The 26,876-nt window shown below is 35.4% G+C and overlaps 1 protein-coding gene across 2 annotated transcripts in view; it reads left to right on the top strand.

Moving 5' to 3' along the window:
* Window positions 1–26,876, top strand: part of EPHA3 (EPH receptor A3) — a 368,423-nt gene that overhangs the window by 283,000 nt on the left and 58,547 nt on the right. The window contains exons 6-11 of one of the 2 annotated variants that reach the window (XM_027587500.2): window positions 4,026–4,150; window positions 6,943–7,105; window positions 14,593–14,695; window positions 15,396–15,463; window positions 20,184–20,309; window positions 26,603–26,788. In XM_027587500.2, coding sequence (XP_027443301.1) covers window positions 4,026–4,150; window positions 6,943–7,105; window positions 14,593–14,695; window positions 15,396–15,463; window positions 20,184–20,309; window positions 26,603–26,788 — 771 coding nt within the window. The remainder of the gene's footprint in view (window positions 1–4,025; window positions 4,151–6,942; window positions 7,106–14,592; window positions 14,696–15,395; window positions 15,464–20,183; window positions 20,310–26,602; window positions 26,789–26,876) is intronic. The other variant, XM_027587501.2, reaches the window with a different exon arrangement.

The raw sequence follows: 26,876 nt of genomic DNA, 5'->3' as shown, positions 1-26,876 counted from the left end.
GAACAGAAATTGAAAAGTATTTTGATACCAGCTTTTATGAAACACATACTAGCAGATAATATAAGGTGAAAATATCGGTATAGTTCTATGTCATCACAAAGAAAAATTTTAAAGAAGAATTAATTGAAAGAGCCATGAGCAAGTCCACTGTGGCACCACAAGATTTTTGTCAGTACCTGGAGTGTTCAGAACTTCACAGTGCTGTAGGGTAAGTATAGGAATGCTTCATGGAGGACAAATAACAGTGTGATTCATGAGCCTCTCTTTCCCTCCCAACGTTTTTTTTTTCTTGTATATGTATTCTTTTAAGAAATATTTCAGTTAAAATATAATACATTTCACTTTACTAAGTATATCCCATCTCCTTTCTTTATTTTCTTTTTTTAAAATTTTTTATTGTTATGTTAATCACCATATATTACATCATTTGTTTTGGTGTAGTGTTCCATGATTCATTGTTTGTTCATAACACCCAGTGCTCCATGCAGAATGTGCCCTCTTTAATACCCATCACCAGGCTAACCCATTCCTTTCTTTATTTTCTGAAGGACGTGTATATATCCAGCTGCACCCAGAATAGCAAAAGCTAAGGATCAAATAGTTGCTCCCTCTCAAACACCAATACCCCAAAATGTACTTGACACACCAAGGCATTATTTTAAAGACGGCCGTTAACTGCCTTAAAATTATCTCCTTCCTACTGTTTTAATTTTTCTTGTTACCATGTTCTTCATATATATATATTTTTTTTTTTCCCTGCAAAACTCTGCATTTACTAACCTATATAAAGGAAGGCCTAGACAGTTTCACAGTAGCCTACTTTGTCATAAATTTCTTCATTTTGATAAGGGAGTCATTTCAGTAATATATCATTTCAGGTAAATAAAAGAGGCAGCAGATTAAAACTCCCAATCTGGAACTATTGGGGTGTTCACCAGTAATTGCCTGTTTCACCTTATATACCTGCAGTTTGCTGGAAAAGACTTGTGTCTCTCCTCCTATGTACCTCTTACTCCAGGGCTGAGCATTTCTCTGGTCTTGGGATTTTTTTCATTCCATGGAACTATGACCCACCGTTCTTTCAAATCACAAAATTAAAAAACAAAGAAATGAAGACAAAGTAAATCAAATTTATTTTATGATATACATTGCAATACCATGTCCTCTTACACAGAATAATAATAAACTTAAAGGATTTCTGTGGATCTTGGAAATCAGTACTTTGAGCAAACCACTCTTTAATACCTGGAAACTAACTTAAAGAAATGTAATCTATATCACAGTTTGTCATTAATATTACAAATTCTATGAGTGCATGAGGAAGTATGGATAAATTATACTTCAAGGTGTGAGTTAAGAGTGTTCTAGAAAACCTTTTAGAAAGCATCAATACAGTAGAGTGCCCATGGAATTCATCTCTTCCTGCAATATGTTTTATTATGTCCTAAAAATATTTATTAGGAGAGAGAAAAACAATTTCTGTTAATTACTTATTAATATTAAAACATTGATGAGCATTACCTAAATGTAACGGATTCCAGCTGGTGCTCTGGGTTGACACTGCTGACATGCAGCCAACACAAGAGGCGTGTATTAAAAGAGCAGAACAAATGGCTTAACACAGGCCTAAAAGCAGCAATCAGAAAAGTTTCATTTAACTTAGAGATGGCACAAGCTTTGAGCAATTGCCTCTACTTAAGTAAGTGTGGAATTATAAAAGACTATTTATTACAGTCAAACAGGGCCCTGCAGCTTGTTCAAAGACCTTTGAAGAATTTCAACGGTTATAAAGTCTTGCCCAGTGCAGAAGCAGTAAAAAATGGGCAGACCCCAAAGAGCCTGCAAAGCTTTCATTAAAAAGTTAATACAATCTTCATCACAATCATTCTTTGAAATGAATGTGTTTCTCACTTTTTTTTTAAGAGATGCCATACATGATAATTTTCAAAACTTCTTTGAAAATGGATTTTAAGTGTTAGGGAAAATAAACCAGTTTCATGGTGATATGGAACGAATGTAGGGTCTCCATGTGTTTATTAGGAAAGTGTTCCAACATCGAGCATCTTTGAAATGCTCTGTAAGTGTATATTAAAAGTTACTCTATTAATGGATTTAATTCAGTAGGAAAATTACTGGAATTTTTGTGTTTTTGTTTTTTTTTAAAGGAAAACTTGTTTCCCAGGGTGTTAGGGCTACAATTTTTCTATTAGCAATTGGATAATGAATTGTTATTTTTTTTTAAGTAGTAGGGTTAGGTTAAAAGAAAATAATTCTCAAAAAATTAACATACTTTTATTTATTTATAACTGAGTGATATATTTAGAAACATTGAATACATTTATAAAATTTTAACTAAATATAACCAAAATAAATTATCCTTTGCTTGGAATCAATTTCAGAGCATCAAACCACTATACGTTGGGAGGTGGGGGGTTAGGGTATGGTGAGGCCAATCCAGGAAATAAAATAATAATAATGAATAGATGAAAACTAAATATGAAAGTTAAATGATGTTAAGTTACATGAAATGATAGTAATTGCTAATGGGAGCAAAATATGAATAAGAAAATGTATGTACTTTTCCATCAAAAAAACAACACCTACATTTTTCCTTGGCAAAAGATTAAATAATCATTCCTAGGCCATTAAATTAATGATGCTTTAGTTACAAAAGAGTTCACAAGATCTTACAAATAATAGAAATCCATTATTGCAATGGATTCTTCATTTAGACTTACCCTTTCTAATAAAGTGTCACGAGTCAAGCTTAATGAAAACTCTATTTTTAAGTGAGGAATAAAAATGAAAGGCATTTATAGACAGGAACAATTTGAGAGGTTAGATGCAAAAGTCAGCATGTGACTATCGCAGAAACATCAAATCCACAAATACAAAACTTCTAACATTAGCTATAGACAGGGTTCTAATAATTCTTGACTTGAGAAAAATCTATAAGACAATCTTTAGCAATGAAAACAATTCAACAGTTAATGTACTTGAGAATTCTTCATTTTTGGTTGTTTCATGTTTGCAATTTATTTTGCTGCATTCCATTAGGGCAGGATGCTGCTGAACCCCATAGTGAGGTATTTCAGTTGGCCAGTGTACCGGGATTGAATTTTAAAACCAGAAGTGCACTGAGAGATAGTATGCATTTTTCTTTTTAATGGAAGGATTTGAAGTAGGAGGTCACTTAAAATATATTTAAGCTTCAATTAGAAATGAGGGTGACCCTATATCTGATCCAAAGAGATGATTTTTATTCATATTCTGTACTTTCGATAATGCATAGAACATAACAAATATAGAGTCAACACCTAAAAAGATACCTCAGAATATATCCAAAGATTTGTGACATAAAGAGCAGTCAGTTCCTTGGTACTTATTAAATATTTTCTTTTTAAGAAATAAAAATGTAAAAGCAGATGACTGTTGTTTCCTGATATATATTTTTATTCATGAGGGATTTTTGTCAAAAGTCAAGACCTCCTATAATATGTTCTAAACCCTGTCCATTTTACAATACACTAAGTATTATTATTACCTATAGATACCATGGGACTCCTTGTGCATAGTGGATTCCAGTCCTCTTAAAGAGTTGCATATGAAAATGTTATCAATGAGCTGCAGAATCTGGTATTAATAACTTTGCAACATTATAACAAATAGGTAGCCCTGATGTTTTGTTCTTTTTTTAATATATCAAATATATTTCATTGCTTACATTATAGTAGCAGATTGAAAACATCTGCTTACTTGCCACTAGTCCACAAGCAGTTGAAAATCTCAGCTCATTTTCCATAGGCCTGTATGTACCAGGGCTGTAATCCAGCTGCTGAGGCTTGATACAGGGCCAGATTAATACTCCAGAGCCTTTGAAACGGAGATTGTGCTTTCTTGCCAAAGATTAGAGCAATGATAGCCTGCATTTGCTTGTTCCTTTCTCTCTCTGCTCTTCACCACCCTTCCTAATTGGATTGATTCCTGTCCTGCCACTATCCCCTCCCATTGTTCTTTCTCTACAGCTCCATCACCTGTCATGACGATTAAGAAGGATCGAACATCCAGAAACAGCATCTCTTTATCTTGGCAGGAACCTGAACACCCTAATGGGATCATATTGGACTACGAAGTCAAATATTATGAAAAGGTGGGGAGATGATGTTAAAAGGTTGGGCTGTGTAGGGAAAGAGGTGACCTTCTTATGAGCTATGCACTTGCCAAGAAACCAATGGCGTTGCTAAGAAGTGGTAGACCTCTGTTTGGAACTCTGGTCACATGATACCTTTGATTTATCAGTGAAGGGGGTTTTGAAATCATTGTGCCAGATATCCCCCATTCTTTAACAATAAGTCACAGCAAAGATGTCAGTACCAAACTTAAGCCATCTAGTTATGGCATTAGAAATGACATTTATGTCCTCCACTGAGACCCCTTTTCTACCAATAATTTCACAGTGATTCTTTAGCCTATTGATGAGCTACTCCTAGTTCATTGCCTTAAGCCTCATTTCCTGACCTTTACCTTCACATGAATTTCATTCAATACAGATGGGAACATTGAACTAATAACAAAACCATTGTATTTTTGAACTGACAATGAAAAGCTTTCTTGATACTGTACAAGGTAATTTAGAAGGTGGGAATGGATGGATAAGTTTGCTCCACATCATAAAATTGTGGTTCAGTAATACAATTATAAAAATAGATACATGATTATTTATAAGTAGAACTTAGGCTATAGTATTTCATCACCTCTAAATGGCACTTATTTCTCCCTGGTTATAAATTATGGTGAGGTTTGAAAGCAAGATGTATTCAAATCTTATCAGAGCTGGGTGGTTTTATAGCTACTAATGTGAGCAAAACATATTTGTGTGCGGGTTACAAAGTATTTTCAAGTGAATTAAAAGCAAATTGTGCATTTATATAGCACTTTATAGAACACTTCTGAGTACATTATTTAATTTTGAGTTGTGTGATGATCCTATGAAATTGGTTAATTAGATTCATTCACAAATAAGAAAACAGAGTCAGTGGCATTATTTGAATTTCTCACAGCCTCGCTGCTAATAAACAGGTCTCAGTTTTGAATCCTGGAAGCCATGGCTCCTCCTTTAGCATGTTTTCCTGTATTACATGCCTTGCTCTACATGAGAATGGATTATTAGGAACATGAGAATGATCAGTTGTGCAAACAAAGCATAATGTATAAACATTCATTTGCATTGTGTAGCTATTCTCTTAATTAAGGTTAATGTATTTCACAAGTCTGTTGCCATTTTTTTTTCATAGTGCCCCATGCAGCGAAAAGGAATGTCTCTTTCATTAAAAGAAAAGAGAGGCCTAATCAACTTCATTATGCTAAAGTCATAGTATAAATAACTTACATCCTAGCTTTTAGTGCTCCACTGTAGCACTGGAAATACTCATCTGATCATGATCTCCTATTTTTAAAAGTTTGACAAGAAAGATGGGGCAAATATAAGAATCCATGTTTTATAGACAACGCAACAAAATAAAAAGAAAAGTAATGACACGTCTCAGTTCAGACTGGATAACAAAGCCAGGAAGCACCCAACCTTTAGATCGACAGGGCCAAATCAAAAATGCAGTTAATTTATATTCAAATCTTTTAAACATAAAAATAATTCTGAACTTCTTTCAAATTCTACCAACAAAGCACAATGCACATCCTTGGATTAAAACAATATTAACCAGTGCAGGAAAAAATGGCTGAATCTATTCATTATTCCCTAAGCATTTTAAAATTTGATACAAACATTCATGCAATACTATCTTTAATATGTTTATATAAGTATTTATATCATATGTACATAAATTTAAAAATTATTCCCAAATGTGTATAATGCTTGGAAATATTTTGAATGTTTCACTAGAATTTAAGCTCTATAAGGTCTAGCTTTCTTGACTAGTTCACTAATGATGATGAGCAGAGTTGAGTTTTGGGCATAGGTTCAACAAGTTTTTTAACAAATGAAATAATTATTTCTGTAAAATAAATATATTTGATCCTCTTCTTTTTTTAATATACCAACTTAAATGCTATCTAGTACATGACTAGCATCTTTAACTACAAAGTATCTGTAATGTATACTTCTTCTGTAATATGCTATGTCATTTTGGTTAAGAATATCCACTCTGGGCCCCACCCCAAGTGCAGGGACATTCCACCATTGTTCAAAATCAGGTTACCCATAAAATACTCAGTGTATATTAATCTGCCTTAGGGGAAAAACACAATTCTGTGTAAATCCATATTTTCTACACAAGGCTTGACACAAAAAGACTTTCCTGTTAATGTGCACCGTGAATATCCTGATATACAGTCTGAGTCCCCTGGAGAAGATCCTTTGGGGAAATGTCTCTAGACTTTGATCTGAAGATATTTGTCTCTACTAAACCACAGTGACTTAGATTGAATACAGTGCACGTATAACTGATGCTGAGAAAGTTATGAATGTAGAGCTATATGTAAAACCTGGACCTTTTTGAAGTTTAATATTTTATAATTGATAAAAATATTTTTCTAAGAATCAGTAGGGCTTTCCTATTAAGTTTAATTCAAAGGGGTATTTTCCTTTTTGTAAGTTTATTTTTGAAATTAGAACAAAGCTTTCATTTAGACTTAGCTTTGAAGAAAACATATTTTCACTGGCATATTCACTAACTGGTAAGAATGAAAACTTTCCCTGATTTATGTGCAGGACACAAATCATTTTACACGTTAGGAGATTCTGTAAATAATTTTAGCTTAAAAGGTGCCTCTATTGTCTTCAGAGAGTGAAATGATTGTCATCTCTTTTATATGTCCTATGCTCTGTGTTAAAATCTGAAAGAACTGATTTTGAGTAGTTTACCTTTTTATCATTTGATAGCGTTATGAAGATTTGATTTTAACATGATTTTTCTTACCTCAAAGCAGGAGCAAGAGACAAGTTACACCATTCTGAGGGCAAGAGGCACGAATGTTACCATCAGTAGCCTCAAGCCTGACACCACTTATGTGTTCCAAATCCGAGCCCGAACCGCAGCTGGATACGGGACCAACAGTCGCAAGTTTGAGTTTGAAACTAGCCCGGACTGTATGTATTATTTCAGTGTAAGGTATAGGGGGAGGGTTGTTGCAAAGGTGTCTGATAATTCATTCTCATTCTCTCTAAATTTTAATCAAGTTAAAATTTAGATAATATTTAAATATTGAGATACATTGAAAGTAAATTGCTTGAAATATTTAACAATTTGTATGGTATTGAGTCTGCAGACTTGTGTTTGTGTGGGTGTGCATCTGTGTTTTGTTTTGTTTTGTTTTCTCTCTTACACATCAAACATATTCTAATGCCTGGAATGTTACTGGTCCTCTACTGGCCATAAATTGCTTTGAGGAATATTATGTAATATGATAACATACCCCCAGTACCTGTTAATCCCAGATATTCTTAGTTCATTGCATGATTCAGTGAACTACAAAAAAGAAACTTGCTGATCCGTGAGGATTTTAATATCGTTTTAATCCTTAACACATTCAATCTTGTGTCACTTGAAGAATAAGGATTTTCTAAAACCTGATTTATCACCTCATTCACATTCACAAGCAGTTTGGATAGTCTCGTGCGTCTGACACCAAATTTGGCATAAATACATCTAAAATTGGCAAACATTTTCCCAATGGCATTTCTCTTTTCTTCAAATGCATTTGCTTCATATTAGAAAAACCCTCTGCTGAAAGATAATTTTCAAAAAGGTAATATCATGGCTGTGGTACTAATAAAGAGTGAATACACATTCAAGTTCAAGTTAAGGATTTTATTTAGTTTATTAATTAATTAGGAGAGTATTATCTATTTATCTATATTTTATTTATGTTCATTATATCCTACAAAAGATTAAACTGGTTTATTTATTTATTTTTAGATTAAACATGTTTAAAGGAAAATTCGAATAACAGATACATATATACATATAAATACATATTTGTGCGTGTATGTATATGGGCAATCAGGAATAGTTAAAAAAATTATTAATTTGTCCCAAACCGATTAATATCCTATAGGACAATAAATATAATGATTAAAGTCATTTTTTCTACTACACAAAAACCATTTATGTCTCTAGTGAATGTTTTATTTTAATTGTAATGGGAAAAATTGTATACATCACTCAGTTCCCTGCAACTTGAATTCAGTTGTAAAAGAGCCTAGAAAGACAAAGATCAACACCCTTTAGAAACAGATTATCCAGGGAGGGTCTGACAATGGTCAACTCTGTCCTGAAAGGAAACCCAGTAATCTTTGACTGTCCCAATTTGCCATTTCTCCTGGCATGTGTATTTCCTATCTAAATATTTTGTTCATGACATTAAATATCATTGGCTTTGATACAGTAATATTTTTATTATGCCCACAATCCATACCTAATAGAAATATTAAGGATTAATACAAATAATAAAAACTGTTCAAGTTAATATTATAGGTACTCCATCAAGTAGTTATTTTATGGCACACTTTTTGTCAGGTGATTAGAAATGCTGTTTACAATAACAAGCAGCACCTTCTGCAAGGTATTGAAAATCTAGTGTTCTTAGAAATTATCAGTTCACAGCTGAAACATGACAATTCTTCTAACTCAAAGGGGAGCTGCCATCCTCAAAAGTGTAAATCTATACTTCAAGACCTCTCCTAATCCTCCCATGATGGATGTACATGTTTACCCCACCGCGGGGTCATGGAAGTGCCTGCTCGGATCCCCCTGCTACCTCCTGTGGGCAGACTGCAGTGGGCAGACAGCCTTGGCTGCTGCCCCTTCAGGACCCACCGCAGCCTTCATGCACGGGCCACGCTCCCCTTGATGACTAACCACTGCTAGGGGACTGGTGTCAGGCCTTTTCTGCCTAATGCAGGATTCCTCTATGGACAATCTTCACTCAGGGACTAGACGCCAAGGAGAAGTCGTTCTCTGAGAACATTAGAATCGAAATGTTAAAAATACCATGAAAGTACATCTGAACAAGTTTTTAAAAACAAATTTAAAATTTTAGATGACACAATAACAAAGTTTAATTGCAATTTAACATTAGTAGTTCTAAATCGTTTTGTAACATTTAAGTAGTGCAAAACAAGTTTCTTTTTCTTTTCTTTTTTTTTTTCTTTTTACGATTTTATTTTCAAATAATCTCTACACCCAGCAAGAGGCTGGAACTCACAACCCTGAAATCAAGAGTTGCATGCTCCACCGACTGAGTGTGTCAGGCTCCCTGCAGAAAAGTTTCTTGTTCTGAAATGATTACAAATTGAATTTTTCAAACTTTTAAATAATATTTAAGTTAACAACAACAAAATCTACATTTGCTTTACCAAGAAAGATTACAAATCCCAGGAAGAGAAAAAAACAAATGCTCATTATATCCAGTGGTAGAAATTAAGCAAATTGAGGGACAGGAGGGTCAGATCACCATTAGATAAACATTCATTATGTTCCACACATGCATGTTCTTAATCAGCACTTAACTCTATTTGATATGTAAAAATGCAAAGGAAACAACAAATTCCTTTATACCAATGTGATTCTAGATTTACTACAGATACTGTTGTGGCGGCAATCTGCACGAACCTCTAAAGAGGCTTCAGTGTCTGAGGTTTAAGACCCCTACAGGGTCTTGGTGTTTTGCCAAATAAGTTTTATATTTGCAGTACTTCCAATGATTGATAGAGCAGATGAAAAGAGGAGAAGGAAAAGATGAGCTTTTTAACATCTTCTTCCTCATTTATAAAAATCTTTGAGTTGTGCCGTTTGATTTTTTATTATTTGTATATTTTTAATGATTTTATTTATTTACTTGAGAGAGAGCAATTGAGAGAGAGCACGAGCGGGGACAGGAGCAGAGGGAGAGGGAGAAGCAGACTCTCCGCTGAGCAGGGAGCTGGTCGCAGGACCCCAGGATCATGTCCTGAGCTGAAGGCAGATACTTCACTGACTGAATCACCTAGGCTCCCCTCAGTGTGATTTTTTTTTTTTTTAAGATTTTATTTATTTATTTATTTGAGAGAGCGAGAATGAGAGAGAGAGAGAGAGCGCACATGAGAGGGGGGAGGGTCAGAGGGAGAAACAGACCCCCCGCTGAGCAGCAGGGAGCCCGATGCGGGACTCGATCCCGGGACTCCAGGATCACGACCTGAGCCGAAGGCAGTCGCTCAACCAACTGAGCCACCCAGGCGCCCAACTGAGCCACCCAGGCGCCCAGTGTGATTTTTAAAAAAATCAATTTACTCTTGCTCCTTCACCATAAAATTCTTCCAGGCTTTAAATACAGATGAGGAAAAAGGTACCTTTTGTCTTAAGGTGGGGAAAACAACAAAAATCAACTTTCTATTATTTTTAAAGATTTATTTATTTGAGAGAGAGAGAAAGTTGGGGGAAAGACAGAGAGAGAAAATCTTCAAGCAGACTCCCCACTGAGTGTGGAGTCTGATGCAGGGCTTTATCTCATGACCCTGAGGTCCTGACCTGAGCTGAAACCAAGAGTTGGATGCTTAACTGACTGAGCCACCCAGGCACCCCTAACTTTCTATTTTTTTAATCGAAATGTTATCTTCAAAAAATTCTAAGAACTTAAGAGTCTTATTTGTTATATATTGATATTTAATATATATATATACATATATAAAAGACCCATGTTTGGATTTCTTTAACAGTTTGCTGTTTATTATACTTTTTATTTTTTAAAAAATTTTCCTAGTTTTTATTTTTAAAAATTATATGAAAAGTTCTCATTCATAACACATATAGATAGTTCTCAGTAGAACAAAGTGTATTTTTACCTGGAATTTAGATAATATTTTTGAACTAGGTTAAAATGTCTTACTTTTTACAGTGATTATCATCTTCCTTTTACCAGTGAGGAAACTGAGAAATAGGGAGGTTTAAGTTAGCTTTCCAAAATCACAGCATTGGTAAATGATGGGTCTGATTCTAGAACACATGTATTTATGTAATAATATATTAAGCATTCTCCTAAATATTTTATCTGGTCCTGTTCCATAAGCTATTCAGATACTATTATTTCCTTTTTATGTGGCCTAGGACACAGAGTTTATATGGTTTTTCTCAGGTTGCATAGCCAATAAGTGGAGTCAATGAGCCTAGAATCTCCAAGTTTTGGAGTACTGATCCAGTGCTGCAATTGCACATTTTATATATGTGTGTATGTATATATATATATATATATATATATATATAAAATAGTTGTAGAGTTTATAGGAGTAAAAGGGCTTCCCTAGAGTTAAGGCAACATCTCCAAAGTACAGAGTATGAAACTGTGGCATGCTTGGAAACACAGTCAACTGTCTAGAAACCCTCAGCAGGCAGAAACTGAACCACAGCACTTTTTGCCAGTTTTTCACTGGGAAAATGAAATAATAAAAATATGTAACATTTATTAAGCACTTACTATGTGCTTGGCACTGTTTTAAGTGGTTTTTTTTTTTAAGATTTTATTTATTTGAGAGAGAGAGAGAGAGCGCGCACACATGAGGGGGGGAGGGTCAGAGGGAGAAGCAGACTCCCTGCTGAGCAGGGAGCCCGATGTGGGACTTGATCCCGGGACTCCAGGATCATGACCTGAGCCAAAGGCAGTCGCTTAACCAACTGAGCCACCCAGGCACCCTGTTTTAAGTGTTTTAACTGCATTAGCCCATTTAATCCTCACAACAATGAGATATTATGTCACACAGCAAGTAAGTGCAAATCCAGGCATTCTGGTTCACGAGAATGAGCTCCTAACCAGTCTACTTTAGGGAGAGAAAGCCGGCAGTATGTATAGGATATACTAAAATGGGCAGTGACTAGAAACAGGGGAAGCAGTTTGTTTGTGGGAAAAAATATTCAAAATGAGTTTCTAAGACATAATAGACGTTTAGCAGCATGCCACATAAAGTCTTTGGACAACTCTCTTATGCATTTAGTCAATATTACTCATTAAAATGTTTGCTAATTTCACCAGCAAAAATGATCATTTTGATTATGTGCTTTAGTCTCCAGGATTCACAGTTATTTAGAGCTAGAGGAAATGGCAGAGATGTCCTAGTTTAATCCTGCCTGTGTCAGAAAGAGAAATCAAGAAGTCCTCTTTCTTCTGTCATGTTTCCCCTCCCAGTTTCACTGACCTTTATTTTATCAACTGGCTAAAATTTACAGAGAATGTAGAACTTGCTGTTCTTTATAAGTTATTACAGAGTACAAAATGGAAAGCATGAGATAGAGTTATTACTATAGGTTTATGGAGCATTATTGAATCACTAGGTTAAGTTATTTTGCAGACTAATCACAGATCTATATCGGGATATATCTGTCCAGGTCTTACGGGAGGCAGATATGAAGATGGAATTACAAGAGCTTTATAGGGGGAAATGCAGGTAGGGGAAACAGGCGGGAAGAGAAGTGGTGGGGCAGCACCTCAGGCTGGGATGTAGGTCAGCTGTCTGTGAAGAGCGGGAGGGAAAGAGAAGCATCGAGAAGGAGGAAACTCAGACAACAGTGCAGCTTGGAGGATCTCCCAAGCCCACGCGGAGCCCCAGAATGAAGACTGCCGTTGAGGAATCCTGCATTGAGCAGAGAGGGCCTGACTCCAGTCCCCTTGCGGTGGTTAGTCATCGAGGGGAGCGTGGCCCATGCATAAAGGCTGCGGTGGGTCCTGAAGGGGGAGGCTGTCTGCCCGCTGCAGTCCTGGCAGCAGGGAGATCCGAGCAGGCACTCCCATGATGCCACAGCAGGGTAAACAACAGTTTGCTGGTAGTAAAGAATAAAGTGCTTGCAACAGTTTGTACTGTAAGTATGCCGTCTGGCCATTTTTTGAGCTCTTTTTTTCAGATGCTGAGAAAACTTCTCAAATCCTATTTGTCATGTCTCTTCATTTGTATCATTTAGCTATTCCTAAAGCAGCATTATTTTCAAGAAAACCTTCCAAAGTTAGATGTTGATCAAGCTGAACATTTGATATTGGCTTCTGGAGAGGAGATGGTATTCAAATAATCAAACTCTCTCTTCTAAGCTCTTTCGATAGATCACTCATTCATTTGTGCACAGCCATTTACTACAAGAGAGATATATGTTAAAATATGAGCATGTGAAAGGGGTTGTTCCAGGAGCTGCGCATATTTTAGAAAGTCTAGAGATCAGGATGCTTATGGAGTTTGTTGGCAGAGGAGGCTGGGGCTATAAGCAAGGAACAGGATCTTAAATGGCTTTACCTGCTCTGCTATGGAATTTGCATTTTATCTTAAAAGTGATGGAGAGCCCTACAGAACTTTAGGCATGAGAATGACAAGGTAAGATTCATGGTTTAGAAGGAATACTATGGTGGCCATGCAAATAGAGACCAATTAGGAATTTCTAACTGTAATCCAGAAGAGAAATGAAGACATAAACTAAAACACTTAAAGAGTTTGGTGATTAATTGGATATTGAATGATCAGAGGAGGGAAAAGACAAGATGACTTCATATTTATAGTCTATACCCTTGTTCCTCAAAATGTGGACTGGAATCAGAAGAAGCAGCATCACTCAGATCTCACAAGAAAAGCAGGTGTCAGTCCCCATTCTAGACCAACTGGATCAGAAACCACTTTTCCAAAAGATTCCTAAGTGTTTTGAATGAACACTGAAGTTAGAGAAACATTGGTCTAGCTCAAGGGTCGGTAAACTTATTCTGTGAAGGGCTAGATAATAAACATTTTAGGCTTTGTGTGTATAGTCTCTGTTATTCCTACTCAATTGGCTATTGTAACATAAAAGCAACCAAAGACAATACACAAATGAATGTGTCTGTGTTCCAATGCAATTTTACTGATGGATACCAAACTTGAATTTTATATAATTTTTACATGTCAAAAAATCTTCTTTTGACTTTTTACAACCATTTAAAAAAAATGTAAAACCACTGTAAGCTCCTGGGCTTTACAAAAACTGGTGGCAGGCCAGGTTTGACCCCTGGGCCATTTTTGCCAACCCCTTGTCTAGGTGATTGAGTGAGTGAGTGATGGGCCATTCACGAAGTTAGGAAATACAGGGAGAAGAACAATTTGTTGGTGGTATGTGTTGTAAAACATTTAAATAACTCTAGATACTGGAGGCTAAACAAGCTTGATTAGAAAGCTTTTATCATTTCATTCCTGGAAATCTTACCTGTTCTCTATGTGCCTCTAGTAACTTCTGGTTTATCCAGTGAGTTTCTTTGCAGTGAGGATAGAGAAAACCAGTCCAGGATATTGCACATGGTAGGCACTCAAGGTGTGTTTAATTGATGCCATTGAAACAGCGTATTTTATCTTATAAATTAGAAATTTCAAGCACCATGGTAGGAAATGTCTTTTTCTTTTCTTTTTCTTTCTTTTTCTTTCTTTCTTTCTTTCTTTTTTTTTTTTTTTTTTTTTACATGAAGTGAAGAGTTCTGTCTACACTGTCTTAGGAGTAAGCCATAGTTCAGGTACAAGCAGAGTAAATATGGCTTTTCTATGCAGATGTTAGTTATGGTGTGTTAATGCCCGGCCTTTTCTTATTTTTCTCCTCCAACTCACAGCTTTTTCCATCTCCGGGGAAAACAGCCAAGTGGTGATGATTGCCATTTCGGCGGCTGTGGCCATTATCCTGCTCACCGTCGTCACCTACGTCTTGATCGGGAGGTGAGTTCACGGGCTCTTTTACCACTTACTTTCATTATTGCTTTGCCTGCTCCCTCAGTGGCTGCCAAAATCCGCAGAGTGTGGTCCATGAAGTATTTTAACAAATAAGCATGTCTCCACTTAGATCTAGATCTTTCTTTCTTCCCCTCCCTTTCTTTTGTTTCTCCAACTTTAGTTTTGATTTTCTTTCTTCCATTAAATTCCTGCCCCACTCTTCAACACATTCCACTTCTCCTCTCCCTTTTGACCTCACTTGTAGGTTTAACTTTCTTTTTCCAATTATCCTCTCTTCAAATACACCCCAGATTTCCCTGCCACTTTCTCACCCAGAACACTGGTAATGCGGCACTGCGCTAATCACTAACAATGGAGACTTTACCCTTCATTCATTCTAACAGCAGTTGTTAAAAAAAAAAAAAACTATAAACACTTTCTAAGGCCATTATAAAAACTGAGCTGAAGGGGTCTGCACAGTGGGGAAGCAACTCTACATATCTCCTCATTAGGCAGCTTTCCAGAGTCCCCAGAGAAAGAGGCTTTCTATAAAGGATTTAGAAAATATGAAGTCATTAAACTTTCACTAAAGCATTTAATTGTTTGAGGAAAATGCTTTATTTTTTGTGCTTTGCACATTCTGAGCATAGATAATTGCTTTAAGTATATTTTCTTTCTGTGTTCTCTTCCCTTCACTTACCTCCAGGTTCTGTGGCTATAACAAGTCAAAACACAGTACAGATGAAAAAAGGCTTCATTTCGGGAATGGACATTGTAAGTTCCTAAGCTGTTTTGGCGCTTTGGTTTTTTGTATTTCAGTTTTCCCAGTTATTGATTTATAATTGGATAACTTCCTCACAAAAAGAATGCAAAAGTAGTCCTATGAAAGAATTGAGCAAATTAAATTAATTTTAAATGGAAAAGGAAATTCATGGCTCTGCATTAAGTAATTTTTATATGGCCACATTTCAGCATACTTAAGCCAAAGTGAAGGATAACCTGTGGTTTCTTTCCAGATAATGCACATAATGGGGAGTATGGACCATAGTCAGCTCTGCGTAGCTGAAAGGCAAAGCGTATCTTCAATTTCCTCATTTCTCATCCTTTGCTAAAATCTAAATAGGCACCTTTTCCCTTCCCTAACTTCCAAATAAATATAAACAACCTCTGTTTATGTGAAATGACTTAACTCTGTTTTGTCAACCAACCAGGAGAGAGCCTTTAAAATAAACTGTATATTATTTTGGAGTCACACGATATCCAACTAGTAGGAAAGCCTGCACTTTTCCCTCATATTTTAATACCAATCAGTTTAGTGTCTTTTTAATATTTTCTAAAAGAAATACTTTTTTTAGGAAATGAAGTGTTTATAAGAAGACTCTTTTTTTTTCCTTCTTCTGGCAAAACAAATCATCCCAAGTGTTTTGATTTTCCAAACTATGACTCATTTTAATGTGGCAATTACTAATCAGTGGACTCAAATGGAATAGCATGTTCTTATGGAAATTAGTACAGGCTATCCTCATACTTATGTGCTCTCAGATAGTCTCAATATAACTAATGTGGTCTTGTAAGCATTACTTTCTTTAGCATTCATCATTGCCTTGTAAAATTATTTTCAGTTCAGCATCATACTTTATATCAGTCACTGGCTTTGCATCTAAAAATTGTAGTTCTAGTTCTAACTCAAGTAAAAGCTTGATTACCTGTTGCTAACATGCAGGGGGCATACAGTGGCTTGCAAAAAAAAAAAAAAAAAAAAAAAAGAATGTCTTCCAAAATGTAAATTGATGTGACATGAACACAGTGACAGAGTTTACAGAGAGCATTGTTTTCTCTATCTCATTGCAGTCCTTACAGAATAATTCACAAAAGCCAAAGTAGTACCTTCCTAATAGCAGCACCTCATCATTTCAGATTAGTTAGGTTACCAACTCAAAAGTCTTAAAAGAATGAATGAACAAATTACAGGATACTTGTCTAGCTTTTTTCATGGTCCCCAAAAAAACGGAGTCCCAGTCGTCATGCATCAATTAGAGCAGTTACATTCCTGTGGATTAAGTTGTTCTTAATTTGAAGTAGATAGTCAATGCAAATATTGTCTTTAGAGCAAAACCATACTGTTTTTTTTATATCAGAATTGTAAAGCTCATGAATTTGGAACAATGATAAATTTCTGTATCCCCATTGCAAGCAGGTTCCTCTATCCCTCCGATCTGTTTTAGCTGTTGGGTTTTTCTGGTGGGGTTGGTTGAAACGTTAATTTTCTTCAAATGCGCAGTATCTTTCTGACAGACAAACAAAAAAGAAATGCATTTTATCCTAGCTATAAGGGCATAAAGTAACTTATATGCATGTCATAAACTTTCTGCGTCTTAATCCGACAGCTGGTTTATTTCAGACCATTTATTTGGGATTACTTTAAAAAGCTCTAGCTATGAACTATTCCCTCCAGCCTTGTTACAAATCCTATAATATTGCTTCAAAAGGAAAGAAATGTGTTTCACCTCCTAAGATCCTGTTCCCTCACCCTCTCCGGCTAGGCCTTTTTATTTTCTGCTGTCCTTAGGGCAACTCATGCTGGTAAAATGGAAATGTAAATTATTGTGTTTGCACAGAACGAGCTGTAAAGTAGTGTAGCTTAACACGTGCGCATGTGTTTATTATCTGGTTTTCTTGACACAGCCCAGTTACTCTGTAGGTTGCCCTTAATTATTGGTGTGAAGGGATTATAGGCCTTGTATCCCGCATCACCTGATTCCCGGAACCTCTGGGGTCAGCGGTTAAAAGTCGGCAGCCGAAGCTCCCACAGTGAACAGGCTATTTTGCTTGGGGGTGTGTGTATGTTATATTTGTATCATTCCCCAAATTCCATGGGGATAGAAAAACAATTTATATGATTTTACTTCATTGCAGTGAATTTGATTGATTTTAGTTGGGAATGACTATTGAATTTTCAGATTATTTGGTACTACATATACTCCTTAGGGCTGCCAGCTATGGAAGGTAACTCTAAGCATACTTTCAAGGCTGTTTAAAACCCGTGCTTATTTAAAATGTTTGAGGCTATGCTCCTGATGACTCATTTTATAATGATCTTTGTAAATTCTGATGCTAGTAAATTGCTTCCAAACTGATTTCCTGGAGGTGAGCAAAGTAAAACATTTGTAATTGTTTACAAGAAAAAAAAATTAATTTGGGGGGAAATTTAGTTTTTACCTTATCTTTAAAAGTGTTTCTTTTTCCTTGAAAAGGAATACTAAGTTTCCTTACCTTACTAGTTCCTTACCTTACAATCTACTAGAGATGAATCAAAACAGGATGATCATATAGCCTAGCTTTCCTTTGAGGTGAGCCTTCATTACAAAAAGGTTCTGACACAACTTTATTTCCTGACATATTTTAGTAAGTCTACAGTTACTTTTACTGTTTTCCTTACTCCTAAGCAAGAAAAGTATGAGAGCTTTCCTTAATTTGTTTGCTTGTCTTAAGGGTAAAGTGTTTTGGTACTGATAATATTAGAAATAGGTTTAGTGTACTAATAAACTATAGAAGACCACTGGCCTAAGGACTGGGTCGGCCATCTGTCTTTATAGGAAGCAACAATGTTTACAATAATGGCAGAAGCTTGCAAACTGATCTGGGAGCTCAAAAGGAATGGACATTTCTGAGTAGGGGGAGTGTTAGCCTTTCTTCTCCATTTGTTCCCCACTCTCCCAGTCCTACCCTGCAGTCTCAAAATCATCTGAAGGTGTAGCTGAGGAATATCGAATTTTTACTTCCTAACCACCATTTATTTTTATAATCCATTTTTTGCATATGCTTCTATTTCTTTACTCAAAACCTATATGGATACTTTGCAGGAACATAAATTATGAGGTGGTTAACCATGGCATTCATAAAGATGTCCTATAGGTCAATAAACTAATCATTTCTCAGCCCACGCTATGAAATGCTAGACCTGTTGGCCTGATGTCCATTGCGCTGAAGGCTTTCCAGAATAATTGCTGCCATCAGTCTCTACACCCATTTAATGCAAAGTCTGAAACGGAGTCGAAGAAGTCTTTGGTCATCACAGAATGTTCAGTTGCAATTTGTCATTAAGATTGTTTCATTATAAAATTATACTGGAAAATACAACATCTGATTTTATTTGTTACTTTAGGAATAAAAAAACTTTGAATAATATAGTGTTATAAATGAAAAAATACATCACTATTAGGCATCCCTGCCCCTTGCTAAAGCAATGTTACCAATATTTTTTTACCAATATTACCAAAATTAAAAGTAAAAATCCATCATATTAGTACATATATAATATACTTTAATGTTAGAGCATGTCCATGTACTTTAGTAGATCCTAGTCTCCCTTTTTTAAAAATTTAGTTTTAGGGGTGCCTGGCTGGCTCAGCTGGTAGAGCATGTGACCCTTGATCTCAGGGTTGTGAGTTCAAGCCCCACATTGGGCATAGAGCTTACTTAAAAAAAAATAATTTTACTTTAAAGAAAGTTAGTTTGTTTATTGAACATTCCAAATTGTTTCTAATACGACTTATTTTTCCAAATGGTAGGAATCTCATTAGTATTAAATGAAATCCAAAATGATTCTCCCTTATCTTTGATCCACGCTAATTTGATTATAGAACATCACAAAAATTTTCACCTTCAGAATAATTAAATAAATACATATATTATGAAAGAGGTTTATATTTAATAAGCTATAAAAATAATTTGTATTTGGAATTTAGCTTCTTAGCACCATTATTAAACTTACAGAGAATTTATATTGCCTTGAACTATGTTGAAAAGCTATACAATAAGATTTCAGTTAATTGATAACTATATTAGTACATGCATATAATACTCACTTTGTATATACATATCCTCACAGGTTTAAGTAGATCTATAATTGCAGTGGGGGATTTGATTGTCAATGTTACTAAAAGCAGAATAGTGTCAGACAAAAGACATGATGTTTTATATCCTTTAATTAATGTATCTGTAATTTTAGCTGCCATTCCACCTTATGAAGTTATTTCACAAACTGATTTATTGTCAGATGCGGCATTGTCATAAATATTTGTTTACTGCAGTCTTCGTAGAATCATAAATGTGTAATAGCCTTATTGGTATTCACTCACTAATGCTTCTGGTAGTAATTACTTGGTCTACTCAATTCTGAAACACCATCTCCTTGAGATTCCCCTTTTTGAAAGTCCATTTTCCTTCTAATGTTTTTGCAGAGAAAGTTCATTGTGTTTCCTCATTTGTTTCATTATGGGAAACTTTGTTTCTTAAGTGGTTCAATACTTAGTCCCATTTCTCTGTCTGCCAGTTGCTGTGGTACCTGAGAATAAACTAAAGGTTTGGTGTACTTTTTTGTAATGGGGATTCTTTTTTTTTTTTTTTCACTAACAATGTGATTACAAAATTGTGTCAGTAAAATTTTAATAAATCTAGCTACAATAATGCCTTTCTTCTTTCCCTTAAACAGTAAAACTTCCAGGTCTCAGGACTTACGTTGACCCACACACATACGAAGACCCTACCCAAGCAGTTCATGAGTTTGCCAAGGAATTGGATGCCACCAACATATCCATTGACAAAGTTGTTGGAGCAGGTAACCACCACAGTAATCCTACTCTCAACCCCGTGTTAATTACAAATTTACAACTATGAATAAGAATGCTGCCTGAGTTATATTGCTATGAAAAGGGACATTTTTTTTTCCCCTGATTTCATGATCAAAGGCAGGCAAAAAGTAAATGAAGGAGTATCTAATGGAATGGACAGATTTCAAAGGTGCCAGACTTACAGACTCATAGACCATGGCCAGCTTTTTATTTATTGAATTTCAGAGCCGGCAGCCACAAGAGCTCAGTCCTCCCCTGGCTGTGCTGATCATGTGTCACAAAGCCTATTTGGCTGAATAGGGATAACAGGATAAAAGTGTCTTATTTTAAACAAGCTCACCACGTGAAAATTTTGATTTTGTAAAAAAGGTAATTTTAGAATCCTCTTTGGAATTAAAAAAAAAAGAGACAACACGAAATAAAATCATAAATGACACATTTTACACAAATTTACTTAAAACTCTTTTTGAGGGAATAGTTTAAGTAATGTAAAGTACTCCATTTTAATATTTGCCTGTAACTTTGTATAGTCTTAATTCATTTGTGTTGAAGCTTGTTTTCATATAGACATCTCTTCGTTCTAATCATGAATCTAGTCAATCATAGATCAATTAACAAATACCTGTGGATTGTTAATAGCTGTTGCATATTTCCAATAAAAATTATAGGTACTTATAAAATAATGATATTTATACATTTACACAGAAATGTATGGACATTTACAGACATGCAGTGTGGGACTGAATAAAAACTACTACTTAAAAGTAAAAAACAATATTGTACAATAGCTTTATTCCATCATCTCATTAGTCAATGTTGTTTTAAAACCAAATGCAAAGTTGATGTAGGAAATAGAAAGATTGAGAAATTAACTCATTGAATGCATAACATATCAGATCATGTTTTCTGCAAGTACTATATGTATGACTGATGCTTCTTTACATAAATGTGCATATAATTTTCTCTGTTTCTCTTTCTGTACATCAAAGCAGTATTTAGAATTCTAATGGTATTTACTATTCAAGCAGGACAATCTGAGTAATTCATATTATCTAAATAAAATGATAATTTACTAAATCTTCTCCTCTAACTTTATTAATATTTTATCCTCCTAAAACTGACATGTGCAGGGGCGCCTGGGTGGCTCAGTCGTTAAGCGTCCGCCTTCGGCTCAGACCGTGATCCCAGGGTCCTGGGATCGAGCCCCGCATCGCGGGCTCCCTGCTCAGCGGGAAGCCTGCTTCTCCCTCTCCCACTCCCCCTGCTTGTGTTCCCTCTCTCGCTATGTCTCTCTCTGTCAAATAAATAAATAAAATCTTTAAAAAAAAATACATGTGCAGGTAATAGTAAAATATGGAACTAGTAATTCATAAAAGGAGAAAAGAGTATGTGCTTCTTTTTCCACAATCTAAGACTTAAGAATATACACATTCATCATATATCTATGTTAATCAAGTTAAAACAAATCTATATTGATTACTCTCTTTCATTTGCACAGTTCTGCTTTGTAAACTGCTCTGTGGTGCAGAGAGATTTTGTCCTGCTGGTGTTAATGTCCCACAAGAGTGCACTGTTCTCTAACATGGAAACCTCGGGCGCATAGGTAGCACAAAAACTTTGCACACTAAACTGATGTGAGGAGGAGAAACCCACTTAGGCTTAGCCGGTGTCCAGAAGGCCAGACAGACACATCGGGACCTTGAACTTTGGGACCCTCTGCATTAGTAAAAGCTTAAATATATCGATGTTATTGATAACACCAGATATCTAGAACACAGTAGTGTGAGACAAAACACACTCATTAAACATGGTATCTGATAAATGAGACAAAAGGAAAGGCTACTTATACTGAGTCACTTAATAATCCCTGATGCTTATTAAAGATCAGGACAAATCATCTTTTTTCATTTCTCTCCTCAAACGTATTTGTAAAAAAATAGACATCTGCCCCATTTTCAGGGTTGTGTAGCCAATATCCTCATTTGCCACATTCAGGGCAACAATACTGTGCCTGCTTTGCTTGCAAACAAGTAGATCTTCAAGGTCAATTATACTCCTCCTGGAAGATCTCAATATAATGTGCACACCCAGTTCTAGTCTATCTTGATTCGCCTTTCAAGGGTTTGTCATCACCAAGATAGAATAAGAGTTTGAGATTTTAAAAGCTATCAATTTTTCTTAACATTTTGTTTTGCAAAATGTAAAATATCTACAAAAGTAGAGGAAATTGTATAATAGTATAATGGAGAGTGTAGTATACCAGTACCCATTTCCACAACAACTTCAGTAACAATCTATTCCTGGCCAGCCTTCTTTCAATTATACACTTACTCATTTCCTGTATCCTTTTAAAATTTTAAAAGTAATGTTGTCCATAAAAATTTAATAATGTGCTAAATTGATTAGCAACTATCTTCCATTGCTACAAGACTGAATCTTTCAGTCAAAGACAGAACTTTCTCAGTCAATTAAATATGCCAAAAGACTATATGTGTCAGCCAATTCTCTAATTTTGTCAGAGATTTTATACAAAGAAATAGATATAATAGAAACTCTCATTTGTACTTTGGCTAATCAGAAAATTAAGCCCTTATTGCAAATAACAAAATTAAAATTGAACCATAAATTTACTTTCTCAAAGTAGTAATTTTTTTAATAATGGAATTCATAATGACTAAAATTCCCAGTTTCATTCCTCCATCCAACCATTATTTCAAAGATTAAATACTGAAAATTTCTGAAAGTAGAATATATTCGTTTAATTCTCTATTCTATGCTAGGCATTCACATGATATTTAATTTTATTAGCCTACTGGATAGGCATTATCTCCATTTCACCAGATGAGGAAACAAGAGCTAAAATCTGGATGACCTATGGTTACATAGTTATTAATTGAAAACCAAAATTTTGAATCTTTTACTTTTCAATTTCAAAGTCCATACTAGACACTAATAATTACAGTAGTGCCAACATTTTTGTGAGGATTGTGGTAATTCCTGTTAATATGCAGTGCTTAGCTGCCACATTAACATTGTTCTCTATGTATTTTTATTAAGCTTCTCTTATTAAAATAGTAGAAGGAGAGTGGAATTTGAAGCCAAGGCAGAGTGTCGTTCTACTTAAACACAAGTAGATTTTTTCCTCTATTTTAAATAACATGAGTGTAAGAAATTCTACTTTTAGCAATTTTGCATTGTACATCTTAAATCGGAATACAGTGTGACCATTCTCATAAAGCATAGTTTATTTCAAAGGACAAATAAAAACTGCTGCACTTACTGAATTTAAAAAATCAAGCAGTGCCTTCCAAGTGATTCTTGTGGTTGTGCTTAGAAATGACGGGAATGACAGGATCTAAGTTTTCTTTCTTATAGGTTCAAAGTTAATTGAATAAGACCGTGTAAAATTTGACTAGATGGAAAGATCGACCATTGTGTTTGCCCAGTCTTTGTTATTTTTTCCAACAGAGTTGTTTTAAGTTATTATAAAGAGAATTGAATTAATAGTTAACATTTCTATGTTTAGTATAATATATTGGTGACCATCTCTAGTATTTATATGATGAAATAATCACATTTCAAAATTTGGGGGTTTTTAAAAATTAGCATTGCTGAAACATCATTTTCTGAATTTTGGAGGTAGATAGACATTTACATATGTCAGATATCCCATGAAGAAGAAAGAAAGGAACTCTCATTGACCCACTTGAAATTCAAACTCTTCCACATCACTCCAGTGAGGTACTTTTACAAAATACTCTCCTTTACAAATACTTGTCCAAGGTGACATTAACCTTGCTGTCACCATCATCATTACAACCACCTCTTCTCACATCAATACAGAACTTGACAGTTTAAAAAGCATTTTTATATTTGTGCTTCAATTTGATCTAACTCTTCAGAGGTAGATAGATAATTTATCCTTCTTAAGGTGGGCCTGAACTCAGAGAGGAAAATACTATGTGTCTTTACATACATTCATTCCTTTAATTGCACAAAGACCTTATGAGTTAGACACAATTGGCGTTGCCAAGTTATAGATAAGGAGACAAAGGCACAGAGAGGTTAAGCTGCTTGCTCAAAATCACACAGCTGATAGGTGACGGAGGAAATTAGGCCCTAGAATCCATACTCCGTCCCACAGTTCTGTACTGTCTGTCCTGCAATCTGTTGACAAGTGATTTGTTGTCTAGAATAAGTGGTGATAACATCAAAATTTAAAACATGATCCATTACAGCATATTGACTCATGATAATGGCAGAACTTTCTTTCAGAAAATTAAAGTTTATTGTAGATGATTCCTAATGGTTTCCTCAAACTTAATGTTTACACAACATGAACTAGAGCTCTCTGGCAATGTTCTAATAACCCAATATCAGGAAAGGAATGCTTATTCTTTTTAAAAATATTTTTTTATTTATTTTTTTGAGAGACAGCGTGCACATGCGTGCACACAAAGTGGGGGCAGAGGGAGAGGGAGAAGCAGACTCCCCTCAGGGCAGGGAGCCCAATGCGGGGCTCGATGCCAGGAACCCGAGATCATGACCTGAGCAGAAGGCAGACAGATGCTTAACCAGCTGAGCCACTCCCAGGGACACTTACTCCTGCTTACAGATTCTAACAATGATTTACTTTGCATCATAACTTTTCCCCCTATTACTCACACTCTATAATGACATATTCTCCCTTGGATTTCAAAAGTCAATGAATGTTCTCAAATTCTACCCCTGATTCTCCCCGTAATCCGAAAGAACACTCTAGCTACAGATATCGTTATTTTCTCTACACTCCCTCTAAAGGAAGAAATGAGATCTGCCTTATTTAGCATTATAACTGTGTTTTTCAATGTGTTTGTCATACTGTTGCCAATTGATGAGTATTTATTTAAAAAAAAATGTATAAATAACTGCTTTTGGACCTTAAGTGACTTTGATAAGTTACAGCATAAGTCATTGTTTTGGAAACAGAGACAAAACTGGATTCCCGAGAAAGGACCAAGTGTGGGGGAGTTTAGAGCTTCCTGGAGAGAAGCGAGTTATTTGTAGTAATGCAGCTGGTAAATCAATAGGACAACCTGCTGCTTTTGTGGGATGAAGCACTTGCTTGAACAAAATATAGAAAAGAAGCATCTCACTTCTTGACAGCTTCTCTCTGGCTGATCCAGGGGGCATGGAGCTTGTACAAAAACTCACAGTGAGAAGGATGGACCAAGAATGCTCTTCCATTTCATAGATACCCTAACAATCGTGTAATTCATCCTTTTCAGAAAAAACTCTCATTTGATATTTAAAAAAAAAAACACATTTTAAGATGTTATACAAATCAGATCTGATAATCCACATATTAGGATTTCCTCTATAAACAAAGAACATTCTATGGGTGGCACTCCTTTGTAGCAATTACCATGGCAAGCAGTGGGTCAGAGAAATGGATGTAGAAGGTCTTTGCCCTCAGGAAGCTCAAAATATGATGAAAGAGTTACGGGTAAATCTTCTCAATAACAATGTATATGAAATTAGTGCCCAAACTAGTTCTAGGCAGCTTTAGATTAGTTGGTTTAGACCATTTAAAAGTCAGCAGCACTCCATATTCAGTAAATTCTGGATTAATCATGCATTTAAGACAAGTTTTTATTGAAGACATTGAATCTAAGAAAATTTTATAGTGATTTTATAGAAAAGATTGCTACCTTTTTTTATACTAGTATTTTCTTCTTCCTTCCAGAAGCTCCAAGAACTTTACAACTAGTATGTCAGTAATGCAACATGCCAATACTCCAATAAAATGAATTGGTAGCAGATGCTTCTGTTCTCATTTTCAGAGAGTCTGAGTATATTGCTAAATTGGTTCTCTTAGTAATAACAGAATGGCTAGAAACATCTGAAATTTAATCTATTGCTCAACCCATAATATTTCTGTTGGTCTGTGGATTATCCTCAGGAAATGGTAGCTATGATAACAAGGAGTTAAAATCCTATTCAATAGAGCTTTCAACTTTCCTCTTGTTCTTTCATATTCGATTATTCACGATGCAGTACTTGAAAATGTATGAGGCTATTCACAAGGTCCATTTTTCCATAGGGTGTGGATGTCCTGAGGTTTCTTAGGGAGTCTCTGATTATCATCTTCTGAAATAAGTTGAAGGCCTACAGTGTACATCTTGCAGGTCAAAGTGTGAATACTTTGAATGGGATTATTGAGAGGAAACAGTTGCTCTCTACTGATACCTTTTTATTATATAATTCCTTACCTTTTGTTGTTGTTCTGTTCTTCCAACAGGTGAATTTGGAGAAGTTTGCAGTGGTCGCTTAAAACTTCCTTCAAAAAAAGAGATTTCAGTGGCCATCAAAACCCTGAAAGTGGGCTACACAGAAAAGCAGAGGAGAGACTTCCTGGGAGAAGCAAGCATTATGGGACAATTTGACCATCCCAACATCATTCGACTGGAGGGAGTTGTTACTAAAAGTAAGTCAAGTCAAAAGACAGACTTTTGCCTGTGTTGAGCAGAGGTTATTTAAACCCAAACTCAATCGTTAAAGAATTTCGATTTTTT

The sequence above is a fragment of the Zalophus californianus genome, chromosome 1 (genome assembly GCF_009762305.2).
Source record: "Zalophus californianus isolate mZalCal1 chromosome 1, mZalCal1.pri.v2, whole genome shotgun sequence".
Lineage (NCBI taxonomy): Eukaryota > Metazoa > Chordata > Mammalia > Carnivora > Otariidae > Zalophus > Zalophus californianus.
The sequence above is the reverse complement of the archived record's forward strand: the minus strand, read 5'-3'. Positions and strand labels throughout refer to the sequence as shown.